Raw genomic sequence first — 27,786 nt, forward strand, 5'->3', positions numbered from 1 at the left:
TAGCACAGTATATTTCCACGACTAGAGGAGACTTCTGTAACCAATCTCGATAGTTCGTGGCAGCAATTGCAGCCACTGATAAACTGAAGTCTTGGACAAGACTTGATTGCTCTCCATAATCAGAAGTAAAGTTTCAGCACTGAACATAAAATGCAAGAAGATAATATCCTGACTTGGATGAAAGTCAAACATCAACAGGAAGAAAGAAACTCTCTGTAGGAAGATCACCAAAAAAGTAATCCTCAAAGAAGGAAAGAGAAACTGACTGTTGCTCCGATGAGGCACGTAAGTATAGTAGGAATGAAAACTGGAACTTGCCTCAGGGCTACAGGGTGACTGAACGTAGAGAATAGTGTCTCAAAGATGTAAGTAGCCAAGGCAGATGCAAGAAACCAATGGGTAAATTTGAAAGACAGTAATCAAACAGCTACTCCTGAACTACTGAGCAAGGGACATGTAACAGCTTGTACATGTCACAAAACAGACTACTTGGCAAGGTAAGAATGCCCCCTTGAATCTTGTCTGCCTACCAATTAGCACAACCTTAGTAACACAGTGTTCTACACATGAGCATCATTCAACTCCAGACAGAGGTTCCAAATGTTTTGATGATCTCCTGATCTGATTCTGCACAATCAGATCTGAGAGTACCTAATATATCTATGGTCTGTCCAAGAAATGAGATCCTAGAATTATCCTCACCAGCCCAGGTCTAGTAGGATAGCTGCTGACATGTTGTATTGGCTTGTCAAAGACCATCAGAAGGAATCTCATCAGAGACCACAGGTTGGCAATGCCCACAAGCAAACAAACATAAATCACCTATGAAGCATCAGGAATTGATATCATTAAGAAATGTCAATACAATTAGGTCATTTTAGGATGCATCTTGCACAGATAATGACTCTGGAAACATCCACTCTGCACCTTTCCCTATTGCACAACAGCACTGAAAAAGGCATTTGTGGAATGCAAAAGAAGCTCTACAGATTTATTCTTTGTGTGAAAAGACAAAATGTTCCAGTGTGCTGAAAATAGCTGTTACTGATGTGGGAGGTATGACTTTCACTTCTCACAAATCCTTTAGGTTGGAATGGGTGTCCTGGAATCAGCCAGTCCAACCTACCTGCTCAAGCAGGATCAGCTAGAGTATGTTGCTCAGAACTGCGTCCAATTGGGGTTTTGACTGTCTCCACAGATGGAAACTCTACAACCTCCAGGAGCAGCATGTTCCAATGCTTGACCACCCTCACAGTTTCAGTTTTCAGAAACTCCTTCCCTCTTTGGTAAATCCTAGAATCATCAAAAACTTATAAATTACTAGATGCAGAAAACACGACATACACTAATTAATACAAACTAAAATGACACACATTAATTCAGTTCTAGCTGCCTCCTACAACAGAGAATAAAATTTCAAGTCTATTGGTTTGAGAGACTAATAATAGTGAGCACTTTGTAACTTTCGCTCATCAACAAACTGCATATATTAAATATGAGGCATCTAGCCTAAATGGCTTGAAGCTGCTGAGGTACTTTGTCCAAAAAAGGTGAAGGTCCAAGCTGCCAAACCCCAGAATAATACACATCCGCTTCTCATGTACCCTGGCAGCCAAGCAGCGAGTCAAATTTGCCAGAGCACTTTGCTCATTATACGTAAAATTCTTGACTGAATTTTAGTAACAACTTAACATGGCTTCAGTTATTTTAACCTGTGGCCAATCCCCTCATGCATATCCAAACTGCCTAGCATAGCAATGCCAGATTCAAAGTGTTTTCTCTTTACATCTAAATCTAAGATAAATGTTATTCATGCCACACTGTGCAAATATAACTGCAAGGACTCCAACTCTAAAAACAGAAGTGGTAGGAAAGTAAGAATTAGTAATGAGACGTATTAGTGCTACCTCAGCCCAAATAAAAGACTAAAATTCTTTGTAGAGTTAGTTGATGACACTTTCCTTGCAGCAATTAGCCTCACAAAAGATATCAAAAGAACTTGGCAAGAATAAGCTTCATCATAGTGTTGCTGTGATTATTTTTTAAAGCAAATTAAAAAACAAATTGAAGGAATTCCTAAAGCAAAAGCAGTAAAGTGTGGTAAGAGAATTTAGAATTGTGTTCTGAAATAAAATCCTGAAGCAGAGACCAGCCAACATTCTCAACAAATCAGACACTATAGGAAGTCACATGCAATATGTTCTACTTGCGAGCATTTAAACCTGTCTCAGAGTTATAATTTAGACATTATGAGAACCAAACCTGCCTCTTGCCCCCAAGACTCTTGTGGACATTTCTGTTTAACAGTTATCATTGGCTCAGATGTTTATTTTTGTCAGAGCACAAGAATTGAACCTGAATTAATCATATAATCAAACAGTATCATATAATTAAACAGGTTATAAGAAGAAGTAATACTTCAGCTAGGACAGCAAGAAAAAGAAGTAGTTGCCAGGAGGACAAATTAGCTAGCAAACTACCTAACACCACACTGAACTTTAACTTATAGATGTAAACTGACTACTTGGCAAGCTTTCAGAAAAGGAACTTACCTCCCTGGAGCTACAGCAACAGACAAGTTTAAGTACAACTAGTCCTTAGTAATCTGCACTGTTCTTACTGCTAGGTGGGAACCACTCTAACAGTCCTTGGGTGGTAAAGTAAAATAAATGGTGCCAATTACACCTAAAATACTCAAGACTTCTGTAATCATTTTTTCAGGCTGTCCCTCAACAGATTAGTGGAACTGAACTTGCAGCAAGAATTAGTTCCTGAAAAATCCCATGCACTATCTTGCTTTCTGAAATTTTCCTTTAGAGGTACATCTAGCAGACGGTAAAAAAAGCAAAAGCTTTGTGACTCGTTGGTGGTTAAACCATGACACCAAACAGAGGGAAGTATGTAATTTCCATAAACAATCTTTATTTCTTATTTTCTATCAATCTGGAAATGAAGCTTTTATGTCACCCATCACTACCAAAAAGCTGTAGCCTTGCCAGGGCCATGTAATTTATCACAACCAGATGGTGTGCTGTCAATAAAGGAGGGGCTGCTATCATTCCAAGGCAGAATAATTACCTTTCCTTTGAACCAAGGACAATGTTTTCAATAAAAACGCAAAGCTGTTTAATGCAACTTCCAGTCTGTCAAGACTCCCACTGTGCAGCTCCAGGATTCATTAGACTCACAGAAGTGGAAGGGACCATTTGTTAAAAACGTAGCAAAGTCTCTCAGAGGACGTTGATGATACACAATAAAAAAAAAAAAAAAAAGACATTTTGAATTTTAAAAAACCTTAAGTTTTTTGCATAGATTCCTTTCATCATAAGTTTTACAGGGAAAGTAGCTGTACTGCATTAAAATGCTACCTATGTTCCAGGCCTTTAAAGAAAACTATAGTGGACCTTCAGTGCTCTGGTAGGCGCCTCTTCTGGCTTGAATTTTTGCATTTCAAAAGCAGGAGTAGCAACATTTATTCTGGGAGGAAGACTAATAAGTAAGGGTTGCGAAGCACAGAGAATTAAAAGTTAGTTCGTAAGCAAAGCGAAAGAAGAACTGAAAGCCATCTCTTATAGACCAAAACACTACTAGGCTGACAGTCCTCTGATACCTGGAAACTCATGCCCATTATACTGGAGTAATTCAGAGGACTGGACCCTGCCCTTTAATTAAACAAGTTGCAATACAACCAAATTGTTACCTCACTTGAAGCAATGCAAGACCCTGGATTAATTTCACTACATACTAACTTTCCACTTGAGTTTCAAACTCTGTCAAATAAACAGCAGTAATTCTTTGAACAATCCGAGCATTTTCTGAGCCTGCTCTCAAGTCAAGAATTGACTTTCAGCTTCCCCTTCTTTTAACAGTACATATTTACTGAAGTGGTTAATAAACACATCCTCTTTTCATAACACCAGAATATTTTTGTCATCCTGAACGGCTAGAATAACTATCTATCCTGGGACAGTAAAGGTGAGCTGGAATCCCAAGTGTGACCATTTCCAGGAATTACATCTAACAGGGTGGAACAGAAACATTCACATCATTTCAGTTCTAAGATGATAACAAACATATTAAAAGATGGCTTACCTCAGTTTACTCGATTGACCCTCTCTCTAACTAAGATCCAATCAATACATTCTTTTCTTCCTCTCGCAGTTGCCTAAGGGATGCTACTTAGATTCTATTATATTTCATATGTGATTCCCAGCCTTAGAAGAAAAATATATTCAAGTACGCATCCTAGAAAAAAAAAAAAAAAACACACAACAATTGAACAACATTTCAGACTCTGCACAAATCGTAACTGGCATACATTTCTGCTCATCACCTCCAGGAGCTGAAGTAAGTACCTCATGACCACATGACCACAACTCATGAAAAAAAGTGCAGAAGATAAAGTACAAGATCTCTCAGTTCTTCTAAGAAGCATAGTTATGTGCACGAATAAAAAGCTTCACAGGGAAAGAATAAGTTGTCTTCTCTGTCTGAACAAGCAAGGGTGGCTCTTACCATAGGATACCAGGGTCCAGCCCCACCAGAACTTCAAATATCACAGGAAAATCTCTTTGTTGTTCGGTCTTAATGAGCACATGCAGTGGGGACATAACACAATGGAGACAGCAACTGATAAACTTTTACAGACACACAGATACAGATCTATTTTTACTAACACTTAAAACTTTTCTCAGAGTTTGAGCAGTTCCGGCACCTATGCAGTAGCCTTCAAGAGATTTTGCAGGCTTTTCCAAGGCCCACAGACACAGGTGTGCAGCAACTCACACTCAGTGTGCAAAGGTGCACACAAGAGAAAGCTCAATGTCCTTCACAATGCAGAGGCTTTTATTTGTTTTCCAACACATGCCAATTAGTCTTACCTTGATAAGGAAACATTTCCACTGTTCTTCTTTTGTACAATATTGTTCTCTCCAACTCTGTGTTATTATACACAGAATTTACTACAAAATCATCTTTTTTGAGATTCCCGGACAGCTATAAAGCATTAGTGTTGCCACTACTATTAAAGCTACTTTAATGAAAAAGAAGTGAAGACAGAAACCAGTCAGTCCAACCAATCAAGCTAAAGACAACTAAAGCCATTTGTCCTTATACAAAGAAAATACATTCAGAACCACCAATATCAACTGATACACAGTACTTGGAAAAATAAAGCCAAAGAACATAGGCTACACCATGGAACAGATGATCGACTCCTAATTATGGCAGCACTTACACCAGTGCTGAACCAGACTGTAGCATGTCCAGAACTTTACTCTTGATCAACCTCCTGCTCCAGTAAGTGGTTGAAGAGGTGGTATCAGCTTCTAATTAACACCATATCAAATCATGTAATACAACTCCAAGAACAAACATGTCTGAACAGCTTTCATGTAGGTTTTATTATGACTCTTCTTTCTAGTTTGCAACTTAGATTTCCTAATTAATCTGAATTTTTTAGAGCCAGCAACTGAATTAACCTATTTTATTAACCGAAACACTTTAGTCCTTCTTAACACAAAGATGGACTGGTATCTGCATTAAGATGTAATTAAATGAAACAAGAGGGCACCCCCCCAAAAAACCCACAACCAACAAAAAACACAAAAGGCACCAACAATCAATTTTGATGAGCTTTGTGTGAGCGATAATGAAGTGAATTTCAGTACAGTTCTGGGGAAGACAGCTTGTTAAAGGCTCCACTGCTATGCAACATCATGGGTGCACTAACTAGCATTTTTAAAAATACCAGATATTTTCAGCATTCTGATAAAAATATAACCAATGGAATACACTGACTATTGTCAAGTTAAATTTTATATACATACATAAAATTTTTATATATAAAAATATATATAATATATACAAAATAGTTTGGCTGAAGAAAAGTACCAAGATCAGTGTTTACAGAGCCATTGTACTGTCTACTCTCTTATATGGTTCTGAATCATGGGTCATCTACCGCCACCACCTGCGTCTCCTAGAACACTTCCATCAACGCTGTCTCCGTACAATCCTAAACATCCACTGGTCAGATTATGTGACCAATACATCTGTTCTAGAGCAAGCAGCTGTCACAAGTATCGAGGCCATGTTGCTGAGAACACAGCTGCGCTGGGCAGGGCACATCTCAAGGATGAAGGACCACCGCCTCCCTAAGATCTTGATTTATGGTGAACTTGCCACTGGCTGCCGCAAGAGAGGAGCCCTGAAGAGGAGATACAAGGACTCCCTGAAACAACATCTCAGCCTTGGCCATATTGATCACCATAACTGGTCTACTCTGGCCTCCAGTCGGGAGGTCTGGAGACACACCATCTATAACACTGCTGATGCTTTTGAGAAAGCACTCAGGATCACTCTTGAGGAGAAAAGACAACGCAGAAAGAATCGTGTCTTGCAGAATACACCACCTAAGGAGTCTTTCTGCTGTGCCTTTTGCAACCGGACATGTCTGTCTCGTATTGGCCTTTTCAGCCACCAACGTGCTTGTAACAAACTTGCCCTTCCCAAATCTTCGTTTGCGAAGCCCAGCCATGATGAATATATACACAAAAACATATGGTGAACTTTCAAATTTCTCCTATTTAAAATATTGCTCCACAACAGGAACAACACACAACTCTTTGGTACATCCAAAAGTCAGGATTATTTGTAATTTAATATGGAAATATTTCAGCTGTCTTAATACCAGCATAATTCCTGTGCAAGCCTGGCATTTGAGACATGCCACATATTTGTCACTGAAGCGTGTGAATTTTTGTGCTGGTTTGTGCGGTTCATCAGTTGATGCATTGGCTATAACAGCACCCCACACACATTTGCTCTCAGGTTCCTGAAGAGATCGGCCCTCTGAACCTACAGCTTTTCCATTAGATCGTTTATTTGTTCTATAAGGTACATACAGTCCTCAGGAGTTCACAGCTAAAGAGATGCCAGCAGCCTAATCTGCCTGTAATCCAACAAAACGCATGTGTTTACATCTGTCAACCTTTAGAGGAGATCTTAAGAACCACTGGGTTTGTAGCAGTAACCGTCACAAGGTTTAACACTTGAGCTGCAGTGATTTTACCCCCTCTGATTTTAAAAACTGCCCTTTTCCTCTGTATAGATAAGAAAGTGACACACAACAGGGATACAGAGCCATTACCATCTCAGATTCCTTGTGTGATAATTAGAGGAAATGATCTGCTGACCTCAAGCAGTCTTTGAAGTCTGCACAGTCAGTACCTAAAGAAGAGGGAGGGACTATTCCGCAGGACATACATCCCCCTAGGCCAACCTCTGCAAAAGCTCACCTGGACTGGTTCTTCTCTCAACCAAACAAATCAACCCCAAAAAACCCAATCCCCCCAAAACACAGGCCCCAAATCCAACCGCAATTCCCATTCACATTTACACAGGCTTTTATCTTATGAAAGGCAGCACACAAACTAAAATGAATTGCTTCCATTGTTTATTGTCAGCAGTCCCTTGATTTTAAAGATACAGAAATTACAAAACAGTAAATCCACACTGCATAAAGAATCTATTTGAGTTACCCATGTAAAAGACAGCCATGTCCTCAAATGTAATGTCAACTTGCAATTTATTTCAAGAACTCGGTTTCAAGAGATGGGAAATCATAACACAGTCTCTTGCCATTTCTCTGCATAGTCAAAATGCAGTTTGCATTAAAGAAACCTGTTTCTTTAAGGCGTAGGAAAGTCTTTAAAAAGACTCCCAGTTGCTGGTGCAATCAGATTCCTTAATGACTACTAGAATTTCATGTATCTGGTAATTTGCTTTGAAATTTTTTCCCCCAGTACTAGCTCAGTGGTATACCAGATTCAAGTCAGACACTGCAGAAATAGCAACTGTCGCTACTTTAAAGTTCACACAAAACAGAACAAACGATCCCATGCTCTCTGTTTGTGTTTACTGTGACTCTTCATAGGAAATCCACCTAGATAGAAGTAGGAGGATTTGCTGTCTTTGATGAAGAATGGATCTTGTCCAAGGCAACAACAACAATCAAAATCAAACCAAAACACTGCCTCCTGTAAAAGGTTGTCAGAAACACACAAGCCCTTTCCACTTAAAGTAGAATTCAAGATAATGCCTGGTCTGGTAAGCTGATAAAAAAATTGTCCACGAACTCTATTTTACCATTAAAAAAAAAGAACAACAAAGCGAGAGCATGTGACTGTGTATCTAAAAATCAATAAGACTGAACACAAAATTATTTTATATGCAAAGAATTGCACAGGAACAACAATTCCATTTCATGGTCACATTACACTTATCTCCTCTGATACGTTCCAATCCCTGTATAACAATGCTGCAGTGAGAGACTAGGCTCATGAACCCAAAAGGGTTCCCTAACTCCAACCCCACAAGCTACCACAGTATTTTTCCACACAGAACTTCTCCAGAGGTTGAATTTTTACTGAAAGCAGCTTAAGTTCTCTCTAGAGTATCATAGCTAAATAGAATAGCTATACGGACAGACCAAGTAACTCCACTGTGATAGAAACTAAGAACAAAAGCACACTTCCAGCTCAACTTCACTCTGACACTAGCTGAAGGACCTGCTAAAGAACAGCAGCATTGCCTGCAAGAACTCCCATCCTCACCCCCAGCCCCACTCTAGGCAATCCAGAAAGCAATTTTTGAAATGTAATTCACAACAGATGTTCATGTTTGTTTACAACTTGCTCACTGCATCTGGTAACATTGCTGTCACATGGCTGAAATTCACTGCATCCTAACATTTATGATTTACAGTCGTCTTTATGTTGAAGTTGAGTGTATAAAGCACTGGTTCAGATCAGTCAGTAATTTTAAAGAACGTGATTAGGGCTATCCCTCCAGAACAAAGAAATTAAGTCGGTATTGCCTGGGTATATGTATTATCTAAGTCTAAATATTAGTCACTGGGAAGATTTGTGCGATTGTATTAACACTACTTACACATTAGTTCATACAGATTGTGTATTATCACAAATGCACAGTCATGATAACAGCATTTATAATCACTGCAAAGACAGCTGTATATAACCTGTTTGATAGCTCTTCTTGTGTCCTGTAGAGAAGGAATAGAAATGTGTGCTGGTCAAACTACTCTTCTGAACTAGTCACCTTCACCATGAAGTCAAAACCATGAAAAAAATCCCAACCTCTATACAGTTTCAATAAAATTTAACTTGAGAAGTTAATAGAATTGTCAAGAAAAGTAAACATTTAAAACCTTCTATATTCTTCTTACTATGATATCATGGACACTGAAATTTAAAAAGCACATCTTTGCACTTAAAAATCCCAAGAATAAGAGAAAGCATCAGTGAAGAAGAGACAGAAGGAAACGGATTCAAACCTTTGTACAGCACAAATAGATTGGCAAGCCTTTATGGCAGATTAAAGCCACAGAGAGCAAAAACATCAGGAACACATACAAACACCACATTTCTTTAGAAGCTAAGGAATGTGCAAGCTTTGACAAAGCATATTATATTAAGGATGTTTATAATCTACTTCCATGGAGACAGTTCAGTAGCTTTACAACATAGCAACAAAAGAGTGTGAACTATATTTTCCACCTGTTTTGTGCAGACTCTCTTTTTACAATGGAAGCCAGCATAAAAGCTAACTGCTCCTTGGGACTTTAAACAACAACACAAGGGGGTAAAGAAATGCTCTTTGCCTTTGTAGTACAAGAGAAGATGATAAAGGATATGAATAGCCATTAAAAATATACACAAAAATATAGGATGAAGACCTCTTCACATGTTTCAATCAGGAAGTGTTGCACATAACGTATCAGTCACCTAGTGTCAGCAAGTATTACTGTCTTTATTAATTGTAAAATATGATACAGATATAAAAAAACTTACAAAACCAGATAGATTATCACCTCCAGCTTAACATGTGCAAAAAGAACAGCAAAGCAGCCCAATTCCACATTTTAAGACAGCTATAGTCAAAACCAGAAGGATACAGTCAGTATAAAACACAAATTCAGCTTTAGCTCAAGCATGAGGAGAACAAAAATGCCAACATTCTAAGTACTTCTTCCATCTCAAGTTTATTGACAGTGATAGCATAAGATCTCTTCTAGAACTATTCACCTCAAAAGAGACAGAACAAATAAAAAAAGCATCTATTGCACTGTTCTATATCATTAGCACAAGTTCTGTCATGCTGCTGCTGTTAGGCTGGAGTTCACCCTATATTATATGGCACAGATGTTCTCTACATGTATTAACCACAAGATACAGTGTAGAAAACCGTATTTCTTTTTCCCATAACACAAAGCTGTAGTGCACGATGCTTAAGTTTAATAGGTGTGATCTACACAGACAACACTCTACAGAAAAGGCACGTGAAACACTGCACAATACATTACTACTATAGAAAAACAAATGTGTATGGATTGTACAGCCCTTGTGGTCACATGTAACGCTGCCCTCAAATCCAAAGGGAAATCATTGAACATTTACAACCTGTGTTAAGAAAATCCTGGCTATGAAAAATATTCCCAAAGTCCCTCATACAAGCTGTCAAACAACCCTTCAATCCCACTGAATACATCAAAATCAAAACTTCAACTACCTTATGAACACCACCTCATGGATCCAAGATCATGCCCGAAAAGCAGCAGTTTCTCCCACCATTCTAATAAATGCCATCACAACAGAACTATCAAAACTGCCAGATCATACACATCCACGTCCCAGAACACAGTGTAATTCCCCATGTTTACCAGCATCCATAAAGACATTGTTATTCAAATCCTTCACTTCATGATGAATTGTGCGAAGAACTCATCCAAAGAACAAACACTTGCATAGGAATATTTTGCTATCTACATAGCACTTTCCAAAGGTTTCCCTTGGTATTAAGATTTCTAAATTAACTAGGTGCCAAAATCTATGGACTCAAACAAGATATTACAGCACAATATCCAGAATCAACAGGCAATAAGCTACTAACTCCTTCTTCCTAATGGACAAAATCGCACCCAAAAGGCAGCCGTGTAGCCTTCCTCTACTCCAAACTGGGCTCATAGCGAAGAAAGACAGTTACAAGCATTACAAAAATGAAAATAATTAAATTCCAATAAAAATTAATGTATACAACACAGGTTACAGCAAGAGCTCAGGGTTAGGAAGGATGAAGAGTCTGACAACCATACCTAATGTCACTGAATGCCCTGTGTTAACAGGAAACACCTCTCAAAATCCAACTTGGAAAAAAAGAATTAAGCTCTGTTTTGTCCAGAAAAAAAGCAAAACAACTTTTCCCTTAAATTCTCAAATACAAGAATAGTCTTCAGAGAAGTGTAGTGAAGTTTCATGGAACAGTTATGAACAGTATTAACATTTAGTCTGTCAGTGTATTTATCCTGCCATTAGGCACATCTCCTAAGGAGCAAAGGAGTATATGCTGCACCCATAGACTGGACAGAACAAGATATCCAAGTAGTACTCAACTTTAGAGCAGTTATTCAGTGGCTCTGCTGGTTGATCTTTAATGCATTAACTTCCCTGTGAATCTCTTGTTACCTGGTCATAAACAATTTTTTTTTAACTGCATTGTTTTTTGAATTTCACATCAAGCCAGTATAGAAGCACAAACTTTTACAACATCCATAGGGCTTCATCTATTCTTCTGAAACTCCAAGCCAGTTCAGCCAAATAGAGGGATTTGTATGTCACATAAATCACAGACACTCATCACTCACTCACTCATGGCTAGGCTTCGCGAATGAAAATTTGGGGAAGGCTCTACCCACATTTCTACCCACGTTTGTTACAAGTGCGCTGGTAAGGCAGCCATAAGAAACAGTGCAAGTTAACTGCAGATGACTAGCAACAATCTTCTCCCTCATTCCCTACAGCTGCATTAGCCAGTGAAGTGCTGTTCTCAACTGTAAGATCACATGGGAATGCTCTAAGTGCAAGAAATAGTATTCAGCAAAAGTCAGTTGACTGGTCACACTCCATGTAAACACCTTAAAAGCTTCTAACAGCACTGTTCCTGAAGCAATTAGACTAATACTGAAGTTCTAACACAGCAAGGCCTGTCATTCAGTGGTAAAGATATACCAGCCAGCTATAAAATATCCACCTTTGGTTAGAAATAGCCAATAATCAGCTTCACCTAGAAAGCGACAAATAGAGCTAGGGTATCCATTCTCTTACCTGGATAGTGAAGTATCCATGAGGGGCTATCACCTGAGGGTTTGACTATCCTACTCTTTGGCAAACTCCTTTGGGAAGACAGCAGCCATAAACACTGGAGTACCATCTCATGGCCAAACTGAACAGAAACCAGCTCTATAAAGAAACGATGCCAGGGCACTATGAAATAGGCTCTGTGAGCTTGAGACAATAATGAGATCCGACATAGAAGTAAGCTTTGATCAGTAACTGATACTGTAAGGTACTATGAGAAGTATTTAATCTTTGTGTCAGTTTGAAAATCCAGAAAAAAAGCCTGCCAGATAGACTACCTTCTACTATGTCTCTTGATAGAAGACTCCCTTGAAGAACAGTGAACAGAATTGTTCTCGATACCTACTTTTTTTTCATCAGTGGTACTAAATGGGAACTTACGGAATGGAGCACAGTAAGTTCTTTTTGTCCTTGAACATGACTTGAACTTCTGTCCTGGTTTCAGCTAGGGTAGATAATAATATTGCTACAGATTTCACCCAACACAAGGCACAATGGGAGAGACAGGATGCTGCAAGTGTGAACGTGCTCTTTACTAATACGTCCTAAAGTTAAGAACTTCCACTCTGAATGAGTTGGCTTGGTTTTGTTTGCTTTTTTTTTTCAATGGGAAGCTTATATATGAAGACATTGAGAAGGTAGCACCTGAATCATTCACAGAACACAGTCTTCATACATCTTTTTGCGAAGACCTCAATCCATTCCAGTAAGTGGTCCTGTACAACATTTCAAGTTTCTCCTTTGATGTCAATGATGCTTACAGTCAAGAAGTTCATCTCATGATAAAAGCTATAGCCTGCAAATTTGCCACTAAGTCAGAGCTGGCCACATCTGACTGCACATCTGTTATAGCAGCCATACTTGTCCTTCTCCAGTGTGCTCTCAGATTTACCCTAAAACTCTGCAATAATTTCAACAGGAAGGGTGTTGAGCTTTCCCATGTTAGTAAGTTGTACTTGGCAAGAAGCTCCTGGTATTCTGCCACCTGGAACTGCAGTGAGGTGGAAGAGTAGGCTTTGTATCTGAAAAGGCCCAAACCCTGGAGGCCTTGTCTCTCCTGTGACATTTACAGACTTGTTTTTCCTCAACAGCTCTGTTTTCCAAGGATCTTGGAAAGATCAAAGCCATACATACAAACCCACAATTGACTCTACAAAGCCAGGTTCTGAACAAAAAGTCATTTGTCAGGAATATAGCTATAATCCTAGAAAAGACAAGCTATTTTCAGTAAAGACTGGAGGTACTAAACATTCTGCTTTCAGCTCTTGGTACAGACAGTTATTCTGTAAGACTAACATATCTATTAGCACAGAGTACTTAGTTCCAGAAATATTAGTTGCAGAACAAATGAGGTCTCCACTGCCCATTTTACTAGTGGGGATTTTTTGTTTTGGTTGGTTGGTTTGGGTTTTTTTCCAATCCCAGTGTCCATGGAGAAACAGTTAAGAAATCTTAGGAGCTGTTAGCCAACATGAACTTGAGAAGCATGCATACTCTGTAATACATTTTCCCCCATGTAAGCAGTATTGTAACCACACTTTTTCCACTATGCAACAATTAGGGAATAACCTGAGCATTAACAGAAGCTTACTCATGGCAGAAAGAAGCTCTAGAGCTTGATTTATCCTGTCCCTGACAAGCCAATTTGTCTCGAAGTTAGACTGCAACAGAACCTGCTCCATCTTATTTAAAGTAATCTCAACTCTCTCCTCTGGCCATATGCTCTTAAAACACATTAATTGGCATGCAGGTTTTTCAGACAGCTTCTTCCTTTAAAGATGAAACCTGTACTATCTAAGGAAGTTTATTAATTCTGGAACATTAGCAAACATCTGCACACTAGTAGGACAAAAGTACACATTGTAGAATGTCAAGATTGTCTATGTTTGGGAATTTGTGGTAGGTCAACTGCACTCATGTGAAACAGCATGAGTTGACCTGGTGCCAACCACATTGTACAACAGAACCCGCTAAAGTAGGCATAGACAGTAGTTCAACTGGTCTGCAAGTCCCACATAGCCCAACATACACACATAGCTCACAGATAGGGTTTCAGTTACCAACTGTTGCTCTTTTCCAAAGAAGATAGAAACATATTACATAGTCTTCATAGAAGTCTGTATACTGCAGGCACTATTGTAATACTAGTAATAATTTTTCTATGTAGAAAATTTCTGCAGTTGCCAGGACTAATGATAGGAAGTGGTGCTTGTGTGGGTCATTCAGGTATTTTCAAAATACTGCTCTAGTCAATTATGTACCACACTAGGAACCATGAAATCTATTTCACACTAACCCAAAGAAAGACACAGTGCATATCACCTGATTTTTGATTACTTCTCTTGAAATGCTTTACTTCAATGTTACTGATTTACAAGAATTTTAGTTGCACTACTGCTAACAATATATAGTAGTGACCTGCTACCAGTATTTCCTCATTTTATCTGTAGGAGCAGCACACCAGCATTCTGTAGAAACATAGCATGTCATGTGCTATTGAGAGTAAAAAGTGAGCCACAAGTTTTAAATCAAATATAGTGTAAGAAATGAAGAAAAATTAAATTATTTCAACAAAGCCACTTTCTTAGCTGTATTTCAGCTGTGACAGATCAGTGTTTAGGCTATGAACACATAGGATGACAGCTCACACCTGAACAGAAATAGCAAGAACCAGAATGTTAAGTGAACAAAGCAGGTGTACAATTATAAAGGTTTATAAGCTCTTGCACAAACATCACAATATTGAATAAAGTTCAGAAGAGGAGGTGCTGAAGAATTCTCACATTCCAATGTACAAGATAAAGGGTAGAGCTCTGCTAATGTCTGTAAACACCCTTCAAAGCATCAAAGGCTGAAAGATTTCTCCTGCCCAGCCCACGTTCAAGCAATTTTTCTGGAGGCTTGCCATGCTCTGTGGGAGGGAGGTAGGGGTGCAGCAACAAGCTGGATTTAAAAGATCCTCAGCTGGAAGCACAAATACAGAGAATGATGTTTAAAACTGTTAGACCCCTAGAGAGAAGCAGGAAACTCTCTTTATGACCCCCAGAGTATTTGTTTTTCCAACAGTTTCCCAGCTCAGCTTGAGATTCTCAAGGGTAGCAACAAAAAAAGTTTTCACTTTGCTCAAATTAGTTTTGACTGGTCCCAGGTTCCCAAGGTGATAATTTAACACCTCATTAACAAGTGCATTATTGGAGGAAATTCAAATGAACCGATGTTAATGCTAATTGAATGTTTTCGACCTCAGCTTGTACAAGGAGTATTTATTTCTCCCTTTGAGTACAACAGCAGTCACTGCTTCCATTTGTGGATCTACTGCTAACAACGTCAAGATACAGACTTCCTTTATAAATATACTATAAGCTACTTAAAATTCAGTTCCAGGTGATGAAACATTGGCTATTCCTTCATTACCGCTTATGCTTTATACTTGCATATAGTTCTGGCTTGTCTTTGGAGAAAGAGGTAATGTTAGAAAAGGTCCAACTTAAAGAAACTTACTGATTAGGCTGCTGATTAAACTACTGATGTTGTACAGGCCTGATTAACCACACAGAGCTTAAAACACTAATTGCAGTCTTTTCTCCTCCAGAATTTAAGCAGACCAGGCTTGGGTTTTTTTCCAGGATGCTTCTCCCTGGGCATATTAACAGTATAACAATGGTCCTGTCTTCTCAATAGCTCAGTTATGCTCAATTCTCTGCCAAGATGCTGTATGTTCTTAATCCTTTTGGTTATAATTGGTTTAACTAACTTCTCTGATTTAACTTGCTCAACATTGTTGCACATAGCAAATACCAATCAGACTGTATGCTGCTACCTGACTGAATAGCCTTCAAAGGTCACTTATCGTTTCCAACAGTTTAGTGCTGGGATGGCCTATGCAACTGCTACCTCCATTGAGCTATGTAGGATAATAATCCTTTGTTACCATGCAGTGCTCAAAATTTAAGTGCCGTCTTGGGCAAGGTCTATCCACACCTTATTCTATACATGCTATGTATGGCGCTGTGATTAGGTGTGGGTTATTTGCCTCCTAAAATGAGATGGAAGACAGTAAACTCATTATAAATGTCAACATGTATAATTACTATTATTGAGTTAATGTGCATGGAAGGAAGTGGTTTACCTCTTTTACAAGGTATTAGCACTGCCAGCTTTAATTCAAACTTAAAATACACCTGGATTTAAGACTCATCTTCAGTTTTTAATACACAGGAAAGCAAATTAGGTTTCATCTCTGAAGGTGGTTAAACAGTTCCTAGACTGGTTTCACTTTGCATGTTTTGATTTGCCTGCATATCAGTCAGGTTACTTTACAATTTTCTTCCACTTGCCCCCAGCAATGTTATCAGGGCAACAAACAGGCTGGGTCCTGAACAGCAACAGTGCTAACAGAACTCCTGCAGTTGTACAGGATGTATCACTAGCCCTTATGTAAATAACAGAAAGGAACCAGCTGGATTCCCAGACCCAGAGAGATTGTAATGGCAAAAAATCCAGCTTTCAACTCAAACCAAACTACTGATGCTGAAAAATTCACCAAGATAGGTCAAGTACTTAACATTATAAATCCCAACATCTCATTTACCATGACAAGCACCAAGCTGTCTCATTTTCCCTACAGTCAATTTAAATAACCCAAACACCCCATGAACAGCAAGAATCAAGTGGCTCTATGCTAGAGCTTTCCAGAATTTCATTTCAAGAACCAATTTGTCATCTTTGTGTATACTACGATCCTGAAAAGTCTGCTTATTGTGTCTTTTTTATTATCATAGTTTAAAAAGTCCCTTTATCTACAAAACTATCTGAAGTTCATTCATCTTTGTGGCTGAACAGAGACCAAGAGCAGCATTCATTGAACTGTTGACACACATCTGCAACACTTGCTCCTGATAAAGTTTCCAACCCTAGTGACTTTGAACTGGAAGGCAGCTCCAAAAGTTTTTACAGAAAGAAGCCTTCTCCCTTTCTGCTCCTCACCATACTCTACCATATATAAAAGCCAAGTGTGATGATATATGAGATACTGAGTTCTCTTGAAGAGAGTCTATGTGCTCAAGATGTGCAACACTCCTGAGGACAACTGTTGCTTTGAAGAAATTCTTTGAAGAAAGGGATCGCAGATCAAGTATGTTTTAAGACCACATGATGGTCTTCTACCCAATTTACAAGTAATGCAAGTAAAATAGGACTGACATAAATTCTCAGACATTGATCTGATAATTTAGAGGAGTTTCAGATGCAATACTGGAAGCACCACTACCAAGAACCCGTAACATGGCTCTGCCATTGCTTTGGTTGTTGGAGTAGTTTTTGCAGTCTGAATGAAGGAGCAAGTTATATACTTGTATTCATACATAATTATATTCCTGCAGATGTCTTCAGAGTGACTGAGGTTTGCTAGTAACTTACGTGCACAAAAATTACAAAGAATTAACAGATTAGTTTGAACAGAAATCAAGACTCAAGAAACTACTGTCCCAATTCAGGCAGCACATTTGCATGTCACTCATCTTACATTCTCTGTAAGCAGCTATTCACCTTTTCATAGCATCTGTATTTTGTCTGTGCTGCCTCCTACTAAAGTCCTATTTAATCACTGGCAGCTTGCTGGAAAAATCTGAAGGGAGACATTCACATTTTTAGTTATGTAAAGTTTTAGTAACTACAACACCTTGTAAGTTTGGAGTCTTTAAATGCTTAATTAGATTTAGGAATAACCTAAGAGAATTTACATATTCTTGCAAAATGATATACAAAAAAACCTTTAATCTACAAACACTAATTGGTTCCTACTACTTATTCCTCAGCTACAGACTACCTCAATCTGACATCAAAATGTCCACGAAGGTTTGATGCTATGAAGAACAGCAGCTATTACACACAGCATGTGGTAAACAGAAGCAGGCAGGCAAAGAAGCCGCAAAGGCTCTTTTCAGGAAACCATTCTTGAAGCCATTAGAAGATTTATCTATGGCCCAAAACACAAGGCTGGGAGCTAGCCATCTACTGTTCTGACTTCAGCTCCAACTCCTGTGCTCTAGTAAAACCACTGCCCTATCTATTTCCTTCATCCATTCGTTCAGCTTGACTAATTTAAAAGCAATGAGATTTTTGTAATATGCAGTCAATTCAGAGGTGCTTACCAGTGACCCAGTTTAACACTGTTCTCCACTTGTCTTCCACAGCTAACAACTATTATAAGCACCCATCTAGTCCTCATCTTCTCATACTCAAACCAACCACAAGCAGTGGTCCTCCAGAGTCCCACTTGTAATTCCACAGAATCCAAACAGAAGTTTTTTAGCCAAAGCCCTTAAACAAAGAAAAAACTTTGTCATGCTACCACTAAGCAGCTGCTCAATTCACCCAACTGAACTTTTGCCGACTTCATCCACAGAAAATGTCTACAAAGGAATATTATCTCTAAAGCCTTAAGGCAATTAAAAAATGCATTACTGGGTAACAGCACTCTGCAGAAAATGAACGCAGAAGCACTTTCATGCAGGAATCATCCTAGGAGGTGTTTATCAAAGATGAAGGTTGACTTGGATGCTTAAAAAGCCAGTAATGCTTTCATAAGACCTGTAGCTGAGAAATCCTTTGAGATTTGACAGGGTTCTGCTATCCAGCTGTTACATCCATCACTTACAAAAACTGCTACAGCTCCTATAGAAATTGGACTTACTGAGACCTCTTTGAAATGATAGACTTGCTTTCTCATTAGAAAGAGTGACTAGGAATTCTGGTACTCCTTGGCACTAAATTAGCAGGATGTATCTGATGTGTTTTAAGCAACATGAGAACAACAAACGTCTTCTGAGTTAATTTTTTTGCCAAACTGGTTCCTGATCTGTTTTGCCTTTCAGCTCAGATGGATCCCGCTGGCATAATGGCAGGAAAACAGTCTGGAGTGGAAGTTACTTCCATTCTCCTGGTTTGAACAAATACTGCACTGTAGCCTCAGAAAGAGGCAAAAATGCCTGAGTTTAAATACTGCAAACAGAAATCAGTTACACATTCCTTGCTTCCTGCTTCATTAAGCAAAACAGATACTGGAAGAAACCGAAAACAAGCAACGCCTAAGCAGACCACAGACTATTGGCAAATCATCAGCTATAAAGAACTCAAACAGTCCCTTTTAAGATGAGAGCAAGACAACTTTTCATGTCATTTGAAGCTTGGTTAATATCTGTACTCAAGAGCAGGGAGACAACTCTTGGTATGGGTATCACTAATGGACCACTTGGAAGCACTCAATGTGCTGCCTGGCTGTATTTGGCCTCACTGATGACATCTCTCCTGAGCAACCACCAACACCAATTGCTGGCACCTAACTCTGTTCTCAGATAATGTAAGCAAACAAAATGAAACCTGCTGTAGTAGAAAAATTCTCAAGTCATTTCTCCAGTGAGGTTTTCCACTGTAAGAGTTATCCAACAGGTTAGCTGGTCCATGTTCAAAAGCAAAAAGCAAATTCAGTTCTAAAGCATACACCATCACCACCTCGTGGCCAGATGCCTCAAGCTCCCAGAACTCAATATATACTGCAGCTTCAATTCTAAGAGCCTGCAAACTGAATGCCACTGACAGATCCTCAGCAAACTACACTGTTATCCTGTGTGTGCTGCTCACAACCTTTTAATTACCCGTGAAGAGGGAAAAGTATCCTGCATGCAAACTGCTGTACCATTTCAGTTTCAGATTATGACTTTGAATGCACAGAGATGAGTACAAATTTCCCCTTTTTTACTTTCATAATGAAATAAAAAAGCTAAGACTATAAAGACAAATATGCTGAATTTCTTCTCCTGGTCTATTAAATGCACTGATTTTGAAAACTGCTTCTAGCTCCCAACGTAAAAAGGGATTTCAGAAACATTCCCATATTTACTTTAACTGAGATGCAAAGAGCAAATTATATTAGAGATGAAAACTGAAAGTACTGCCCTGCAGTAACCAGCACACAACTGTAAAAGATACACAGCAAAATACTCTGAAAGCAATGTTTACAGTGGGGCAAATAACAAAGGACAGACAACGGGAAGAAAAAGAAGGAAGCTAGAATAGCTAGGCAGAACTAAAAATCAATCCAAGACAACACTGTGTCTTAGATGAGACTAAGATGACTTACCTCTAGCTGGAAACTCTTTATACTGTTATTAGGCTGATCTGTCAAGGATAGTAAACTGGTTTATTGCTCCAGAAACTCCAACCAATATGTACTTTCAAATAATCATGAATGTGTCCACTGACTGAGTTATCTGTCAAAGGGATAGAGGCTCTGTTTGGCTTCCCCTTTCTACACGCTTACTGTTCGAAAGACTCACCAATAGTTGTACCATCTTCACCCATAATGCACTTCACGGAGGTGATGATTTGCTCCACAACAGGAGGTGACATTGATGTTGCATACACTGCACTGTGAGAGTATGTCCTGAGGTAATCAATCAGTTCCTAGCAAAACACAAGAGGCATCAGACATTGCCTTCCCAGCACTCACAGAAATGCTTCACTGTCATGTCTTTAATCACAATAAAATGAGGCACCACAAGAAAACTCTTTCAGAATGCCCCAGAAGAGAACAAGTATCTCAAGGATTGATTTTACAGTACAAGAAATAAACAGTTAAAAACTGAACAGGAGGGACATGACATCCCATAATAACGTCACAAGAATGTGTGTTGATCAGAGACAAATGCCTACAACAGACCTGTTTAGATAACACCACCAGCAGTGGATTTTAACAATGTGTTTGCATTACTCAAGCTGTGCCCAGGCTGCGTTTCAGAAGTGTTTATGATAGCACAGGGAGCATAAAGGAAATGAAATAGCGAGGAGCAGGATCCACAGGTGCTTATGTATGGTGCTCAATATACTTGTTTCCTCACAAAAGTCATCAAACAAGGATAGCTCAGATAAGGAACAAAGGACCAACAAACCTTAGATTTAGGCTGCTTGTTAACTGTAACAAAACCATGCTAAAATACCCAGATCACTCTAGCAAAATATTATAAACACCAGTATGAATGCAGGATGGATTCTGTCTTCTGCTATCACAAAATAAATAATGATGACCCTCTAGCTACCACAAGCTGGGAATGCATTATAAAAACATGTGGAAGTGTTCTGTTGCTGTCTGTCTAGGGTCAGAGTTAAATGAAAGAAAGTTGTAAAGGGACTTTGAGATAAACTAGGTAAAAAAATTTAAGGCCTCTTACCTCTGAAGCAATCCCTCAATCAGTAGCTAAAACACAGTTAAAAAAGGACTCTTAGCTGCTTTACCTTATGTCATGGAGTTAATCCCAGTAGCTCACTACCTTTGGAAAAAGATTTATATGGTGCTTTTTTTTCTGGGAAAGATGTAAGAGTAATTTTAATCTAACTGTAGTAAACTCCCTAAGAGGAACATCTGTAAGTCCCATCTCCATTTGGATGGGTGGAAGTAATTACCACAATTAATAAATAAAAAATTCTTGTCCTGGTAGGAAAATGGTAGAAGTTTACCCTCAAATAAAGCTTAGAAGCCTGATCTGTGAGATATATTTTAGGATACAAGAAAAGCAACACAGGGAATTGCTAGACAATTCCCCTGAGAATTAGCAGTTTGGCAAGAGCAACACTTTCTAGCTGTACTTTCCAAGAAAAAAAAGGGACAGTAGTCAAAAAAAAACCCCAACCCCCCAAGCAAACAAAACACCAAAACAAAAAACCTCAACCCAATCAACCAAAAAAACAAAAGGGAAGAAGTGTCTTTTTAGAAAGCAAACTGTTTGTGTCTAGGGGGAATCAATTCTACTAGACTAACCTAAGAAGGGGATTTTTCCTCTAAACACATGAAAAACTTCAGCTTTTGGCATTTTTCCTGCAGGTCTCATTAAAAATAACTTCAACAGATCCCTGCTTGCTAGCTCCTAGTAGTTCCTAGAAAGATATTACATCACTACTGTACATTCTGCAAACTGAGATCATCACTGACCATGTGAGATCTAAACAATTATGAGGTATTTTACTAGACTAGACTCTTCTGCCCTGCACAGATTTTCACATTATTAGACAGTAGGTAAATTTATGAAACAAATGGACAATTAGGGTACTTGAGAAATAGAATAACTTTGAAATGCTTAATAAAGGACTCCACCACCTGCCCAAAATAGTCATGTGATTTCCAGCTCTTTACCTTTTTGCCCCCAATGTATCCTCCTGCAGCTCCAAAGCTTTTGGTGAATGTTCCCATCATAACATCCACATCTTCAGGATCGAGTCCAAAATACTCCACTACACCCCGGCCACTGGGACCCAGGGCACCTATACTGTGAGCTTCATCAAGGTACAGATAGGATTTGTACTTCTTCTTAAGGGCAATCACTTCAGGCAAACGCACTATGGATCCCTCCATACTGTTGAGAAACAAAAATTCAGTGTAAGTTGATTTAATGGTTGGGACAACCACCTTATAGAGCCTGAAGTCACTATGCTTTCATTTCTTCACTTTTTCAGCAATTATGAACACTTAAAATTTGCTAGAAACATCATGTTCTGCAGAGATGCACCTCTCCTCCTTGCACCTGGGGCCCAGAGCTCTAGTTTCTACCTGTTCAACATCTCTGGGATGCTGACATACAGACTAAATAAGCAGAAGCAACAGTAAGCACAGGAATGTGTTCAGTGACAACTTTATAAATTAATTATCTCAATTTTACTTCCACCCTTATGTCAGTATTCTGATCTGAGATCTACTTACCTGTTGTTTTTAAGAACATTAGTAGCACTCCAAAGCACCCCATTTTGTGCTGAAAGTCACTATGATTTAAATGCCTAACACAGCTATGACTACTACATGCTCCTACTCACTCTCAGCAAAACAATTATATTTGTGCAATTCCATTCACATTAGCATCATCTAGTGAGCACAGAAAGAATGGAATGGACAAGCAATTTAAGATCACAGTTCTGATATAAATAATCAGATTTGATAATTTAATTTCTATAATCTAATCAAGATCTGGGAAGCATTGTGATAGCACCAGGTGCAGCTACAGTTCTAGCAACAGAAAATCCAGGATGTGAGACCAACATAGCATAATTTAATTCACAGATGAGATTAATGAAATAACTATGAAGTGACAACATTCATAGTCTGATTTGGCAAAGAAACCCAAACACTAAGCATGTAGATCTCATGTGGAGGGTCTTAGGAATATAAAGAATAGTTTGTACCTGTATATTCCTTCCACCAAGATAAGAATTTTTTTCCAGGGCCTCCGTGTACGAGGTTGCCCATGCACAATAGCATCTTTGAGCAGCTTCTCCAGGCTTTGCATATCTGCACCAGAAATTACTGTTAAATGGTACCAAAACAGCTAGCTTGAGCTTTGACATGACTAAAGACAGCAATATTCCAGAAATGCACAAATTGCTCCAGCATGGAGGACAGACCATATACTCAACAAGCACAGGCTTCGTCTAGCTGCGGGCCCATGGATGAGACTGAAGGGAGTGGGTGACTATGAACTCCAAGGAAGAATTTCATAATCCTATGCTAAAAGCATAAGTTAGAGCATTAGGCACAAATCAGGAAATGGGGGGGGTGGCAAAGAAAAAAGAATATCTCATTTCGATGAAAAGAGAAAGCCATTTAGATAGTAAGAATGTCCTTGTGGATAGAAATAATTAAAAAAAGAACTAGCAAGGTCAAGGATAATCAACTAAAGATAAGTAAAAGATAGATCAAAGTGCATAAAGAGAAGTGGGGCAGTATACTTTTTTATTCCTTCATTTAAAATTGAAGGGATTGGAGGTGTGGAACACGAAGCTTCTAAACCAAAAACAGAAAAGAAAGAAAAGAGAACCATCAGTGCAGGAAAGGGAACAGTGTTCAGCATATCAGAAACCAGACAGATGAAGCTGTTAGTAGCAATGTATTCTGAAACCATACTAGCTTTGGCTACAAACCCTTGACACAATCCTAAAAGATCTAAATAATGTGAACAAATAAATAGACGTGAAATCAGTCCTGAAAAAAAATCTTTGAGGAAAGGAGTGGAGATGGGATTATCAAAACGTAAAACCCAAAGTGCTGAGTAGAGACAGATATAAACACCAGGGCATGAAAAAGAACACAATTAATCATGAAAAGAGAACTGGTAGACTAGGGCAGTTGTAGCAGCAAGAGCAGCTGGTGAACTAGAACTAGGCTAGAAATTATACAGTAAATAGGTCAGTTAATAGACCGTTAAAGGACAGCTAGTGTTCAGAAAAAGTCAACGAAGAAAGCAGCATAGTCCCTGTCTCCAAAAAATCTCCCAATGAAGAAAAGATGAGTTTAGTGCAGTTAGGGAGAACAATGGAAAATAGATGTCTGCTCTGACCTCTCAAGAAAGAGGGAAAGACTGGGAACTAGGTCTGACCTTAATAAAAAGGACAAACTACAGAATGAGACAGGAAAAAATAAAAACATTGAACAAGGATTTTAAGGGGGATTTTTCATTTCCCCCTCTTGTAATTTCTTAAAAGCAGAATATGAATAAAGCCATTAATCTCTCAGGGAAATCAAGTTAACTAAGGCAGCACAGAGTATAACAAGAGTAGGACTGAGAACACATACAGAAATATAAACTGAACATCATCTTGACAGGCCAAGACCATTGTTTGCATTTTGCCTTCTAATTCTAATCTACCATTCCATTCTCTTCCACAGAACCCCACCATCTATAATTTTTCTAGAATTTTCCCCAATCTCACCACTGCTAGTTTGTATCCCATTCCCACAGATCATCTATTCTTCATCAGAGCAGAGCTTCTAAGTCCTACTCATAGCCAGAACTAAGTTCTAACCAGTGATCTTTGAAATTCTGGAAACGGATGCAATGTTCAGAAGTATGTCTATACAAACGCAGAAGTAGAACGCAAAGCTTTTGTGATCTTGCTCAGCAACCAAGATTTATGAAGAATTAAAAAAAAATTACTAATGTTATAATAAGCTCTACATTTTTGTAAAGACAATTATTCAAACAATAGAGAACGAGAAAGAGAGAACACAAAAGAAACAGTAAGCACAGCAGAGAATCCACTACCAAGTAGGACAAAGAAAGAAAAATAATTGCAGCCACGCAAGCTTTGCTGTCACCACCACACACTTCAAAGAGAACAAGAGTCATCATGATCTCAGAGACTGACACTATAAAGAGTATTAGGAGTAGCTGAAGAATGAAGGTAGTGGCTTTATTAATCAAGGACAACTGGTGCCTCATTCACTGAGAGTAAGGGAAGGAAATCCTAGGTATCTTTAATGTGAAAGTTATTATAAATACCTCATTCGGAGGAAGATGAAATTAGGAAAGTAAAAAAATCTGTGTATTTCAGAAACAATACTTAAAGTAAGTAACTCAGTGAAATTAATCTACACTTCACATCCCAAAAATTCCTTTAGTACTACATTGTACCAATTCATGACTGTGTAGTTTAGCTAGGACATCTGCAACCATAAGCTTTTGTTACTGTAGGATAACATTGGCATCTGGTTCTAAATTTAAACTTTCTTATCCCCCAAATTGTAACCTAGACCCCTACAAGATTGCATTATTATGTGACACGGACTCTTTGAATAGTTTAACCATGCTGAGCTATCCAAGTAACAAGAAGCTATGTTAAAACACCAGTGCTCCTACACCTGCCGAAGGGTAGCACGTTTCTCTTCATACGCAGAAGATGTAAGCCAGAACAGCCTCAGGATAAAAGTGTTATTAGTTGGGACTGAATATATAAAAAAATATCCAATACAGGATGATTAAATTTTCAGTAGCAGCAGTCTCCTGACCTTTCTGGTAGCCAGCAATTGATTTCCTTGCATGAAATTGGATTTCCAGCTATTAGAAGATACAAGAGCGTGTATCCTATCTACAGCACCTGCAAAAAGGCAGAGTCCACCATCTGATACTTACTGTTGTGCTTAAAGATTCGAATAGTTGCTCCTGACAGTCTTGCTCCAAGCACTAGTGATGCATGATTCAGTTCATCACTCAAAATCAGACAGCCCTGAATCAGAAGGGGAAAGAGGAAGATATTGAAAAGGTTATGTTTCACAGCCAAGCATATAACACCTTTCAGCTCTGAACTGCTTACAGATCATTTAAGGAAAAAAAAAATCCAACATAAATGTAGCTAGTCCAGGTAAGACTTGCTAAGACAAAATTTGCAGCCTTAGTATGGCAAATAAAAATACACAACTGCTCTTAACTTAAAGAACCACTTAAGTCTCACCTTTCCCAAAAGTGCAGCAGCTGAACCTGCCTGAATATCTCATGCTGATGATGAGTACTCATGCTCCTACTCAGTCAAGTAAAACAGAGAGCAGAGAAGCTTGCCCCAGTTCACTCAGCAAGTGTAGGGTGGTGCTAAGAAACAGGCCACCAAAGTCCTAGATTAAAGGCCTTATCAAAGTTGCACTATTTCTTACATTAGGAGGCAACCATTTACTAAACCCACGTGTAGATGGAGGTAACATAAAAGAGACAGGAGGTGGAAAACAAAATTGCATAATGAAATTGAGAAGTTTTCTGAAGCCATTAAATATGACATTGAATTTGTTTGCTTTTTCAAAAAAGGGAAGATAAATTCTTGGACAAATATTAAAACAGGATAGGCCTGTTTTTAGAGCAGTGATGATTCCAGGTTAATAATTGATATGCTGAACATTTAATCACAGTGTTATCACTGTGGACTACAGGAATGCATATTTGAGGATTAATATGTAAGGGAACAACAATATTTCTAAATAACCTTGACCCATTCCAATTACTATGCAAGTGTTCTGCAACTCTAGAAGTGACTTTGTTCAGTTAAAAATCCAGAAAGCATGTCAAGATGCTGAAGATTTACCACTAACACTTGCTCATTCTATGCTTGTCTGATAACCATTGGTGGAGGGAAGAATCAAGATTTCTTCTCTGCAATGGGAGTTACTAGAAAGGAGTGTGAAAAGCATTGCCTATAGTTACACAAGGTGTCACAGACAATAGGACTATTTTCTCCATAATAAAGGAAATTTTGCAGTAGAATGGCAATGAACCTAGGAACATTCTACATCCTGAGAAAGCTCAAGACTGGTTTTCCCTGGAAACTGCAGCAAATGTCAAGTGTTCATACTGCTGCTACAAACATGGCATATTTCAGAGACTTTGGCATAAGAAGTATGAAAATCTTCAACTAGCATTTGCTCTTTGAACTACTATACCAGACAAAGAGTATGTATATTACATCAGAGGCCACTGCTGTCAAACACTACTGTATGAGAAAACCCAAATATAATAATCCAATAAGTGTGTACTTCTTAAATGGTAGAAAGTAGAAAAAGTGATACATTAAAAAAAAAAAGAAGAGATTACAAGTCTAGAAGGAGCTTCTCCATAAAAAAAAAGGACAAGCTTTTGGTGGAGAAAGTAATTTTAACAAATTAAGGAGCAGCCTCTTTTCATCTGCTGTGGCAATCCGAAACTCTGCTATTAGCAGAAAAGGAATTTATAGGATTATGTAACAGGCTGTGGGCCACAGGGGCTGAGGGAAA

At 38.6% G+C, this 27,786-nt stretch overlaps 1 protein-coding gene across 1 annotated transcript in view; it reads right to left on the reverse strand.

The window, feature by feature from the left end:
- The window catches only part of SPTLC2 (serine palmitoyltransferase long chain base subunit 2), a 74,549-nt gene that overhangs the window by 21,501 nt on the left and 25,262 nt on the right, over positions 1 to 27,786 (reverse strand). The window contains exons 6-9 of the mRNA XM_027720136.2: positions 26,165 to 26,258; positions 23,442 to 23,547; positions 22,402 to 22,621; positions 20,552 to 20,678 (exon numbers count right to left, since the gene is read on the reverse strand). Of these exons, the coding sequence (XP_027575937.2) occupies positions 20,552 to 20,678; positions 22,402 to 22,621; positions 23,442 to 23,547; positions 26,165 to 26,258 (547 nt within the window). The remainder of the gene's footprint in view (positions 1 to 20,551; positions 20,679 to 22,401; positions 22,622 to 23,441; positions 23,548 to 26,164; positions 26,259 to 27,786) is intronic.

This window comes from Pipra filicauda, unplaced genomic scaffold, assembly GCF_003945595.2.
Source record: "Pipra filicauda isolate LSUMZ 115617 unplaced genomic scaffold, ASM394559v2 scaffold75_size2874737_pilon, whole genome shotgun sequence".
Taxonomy (NCBI): Eukaryota; Metazoa; Chordata; class Aves; order Passeriformes; family Pipridae; genus Pipra; species Pipra filicauda.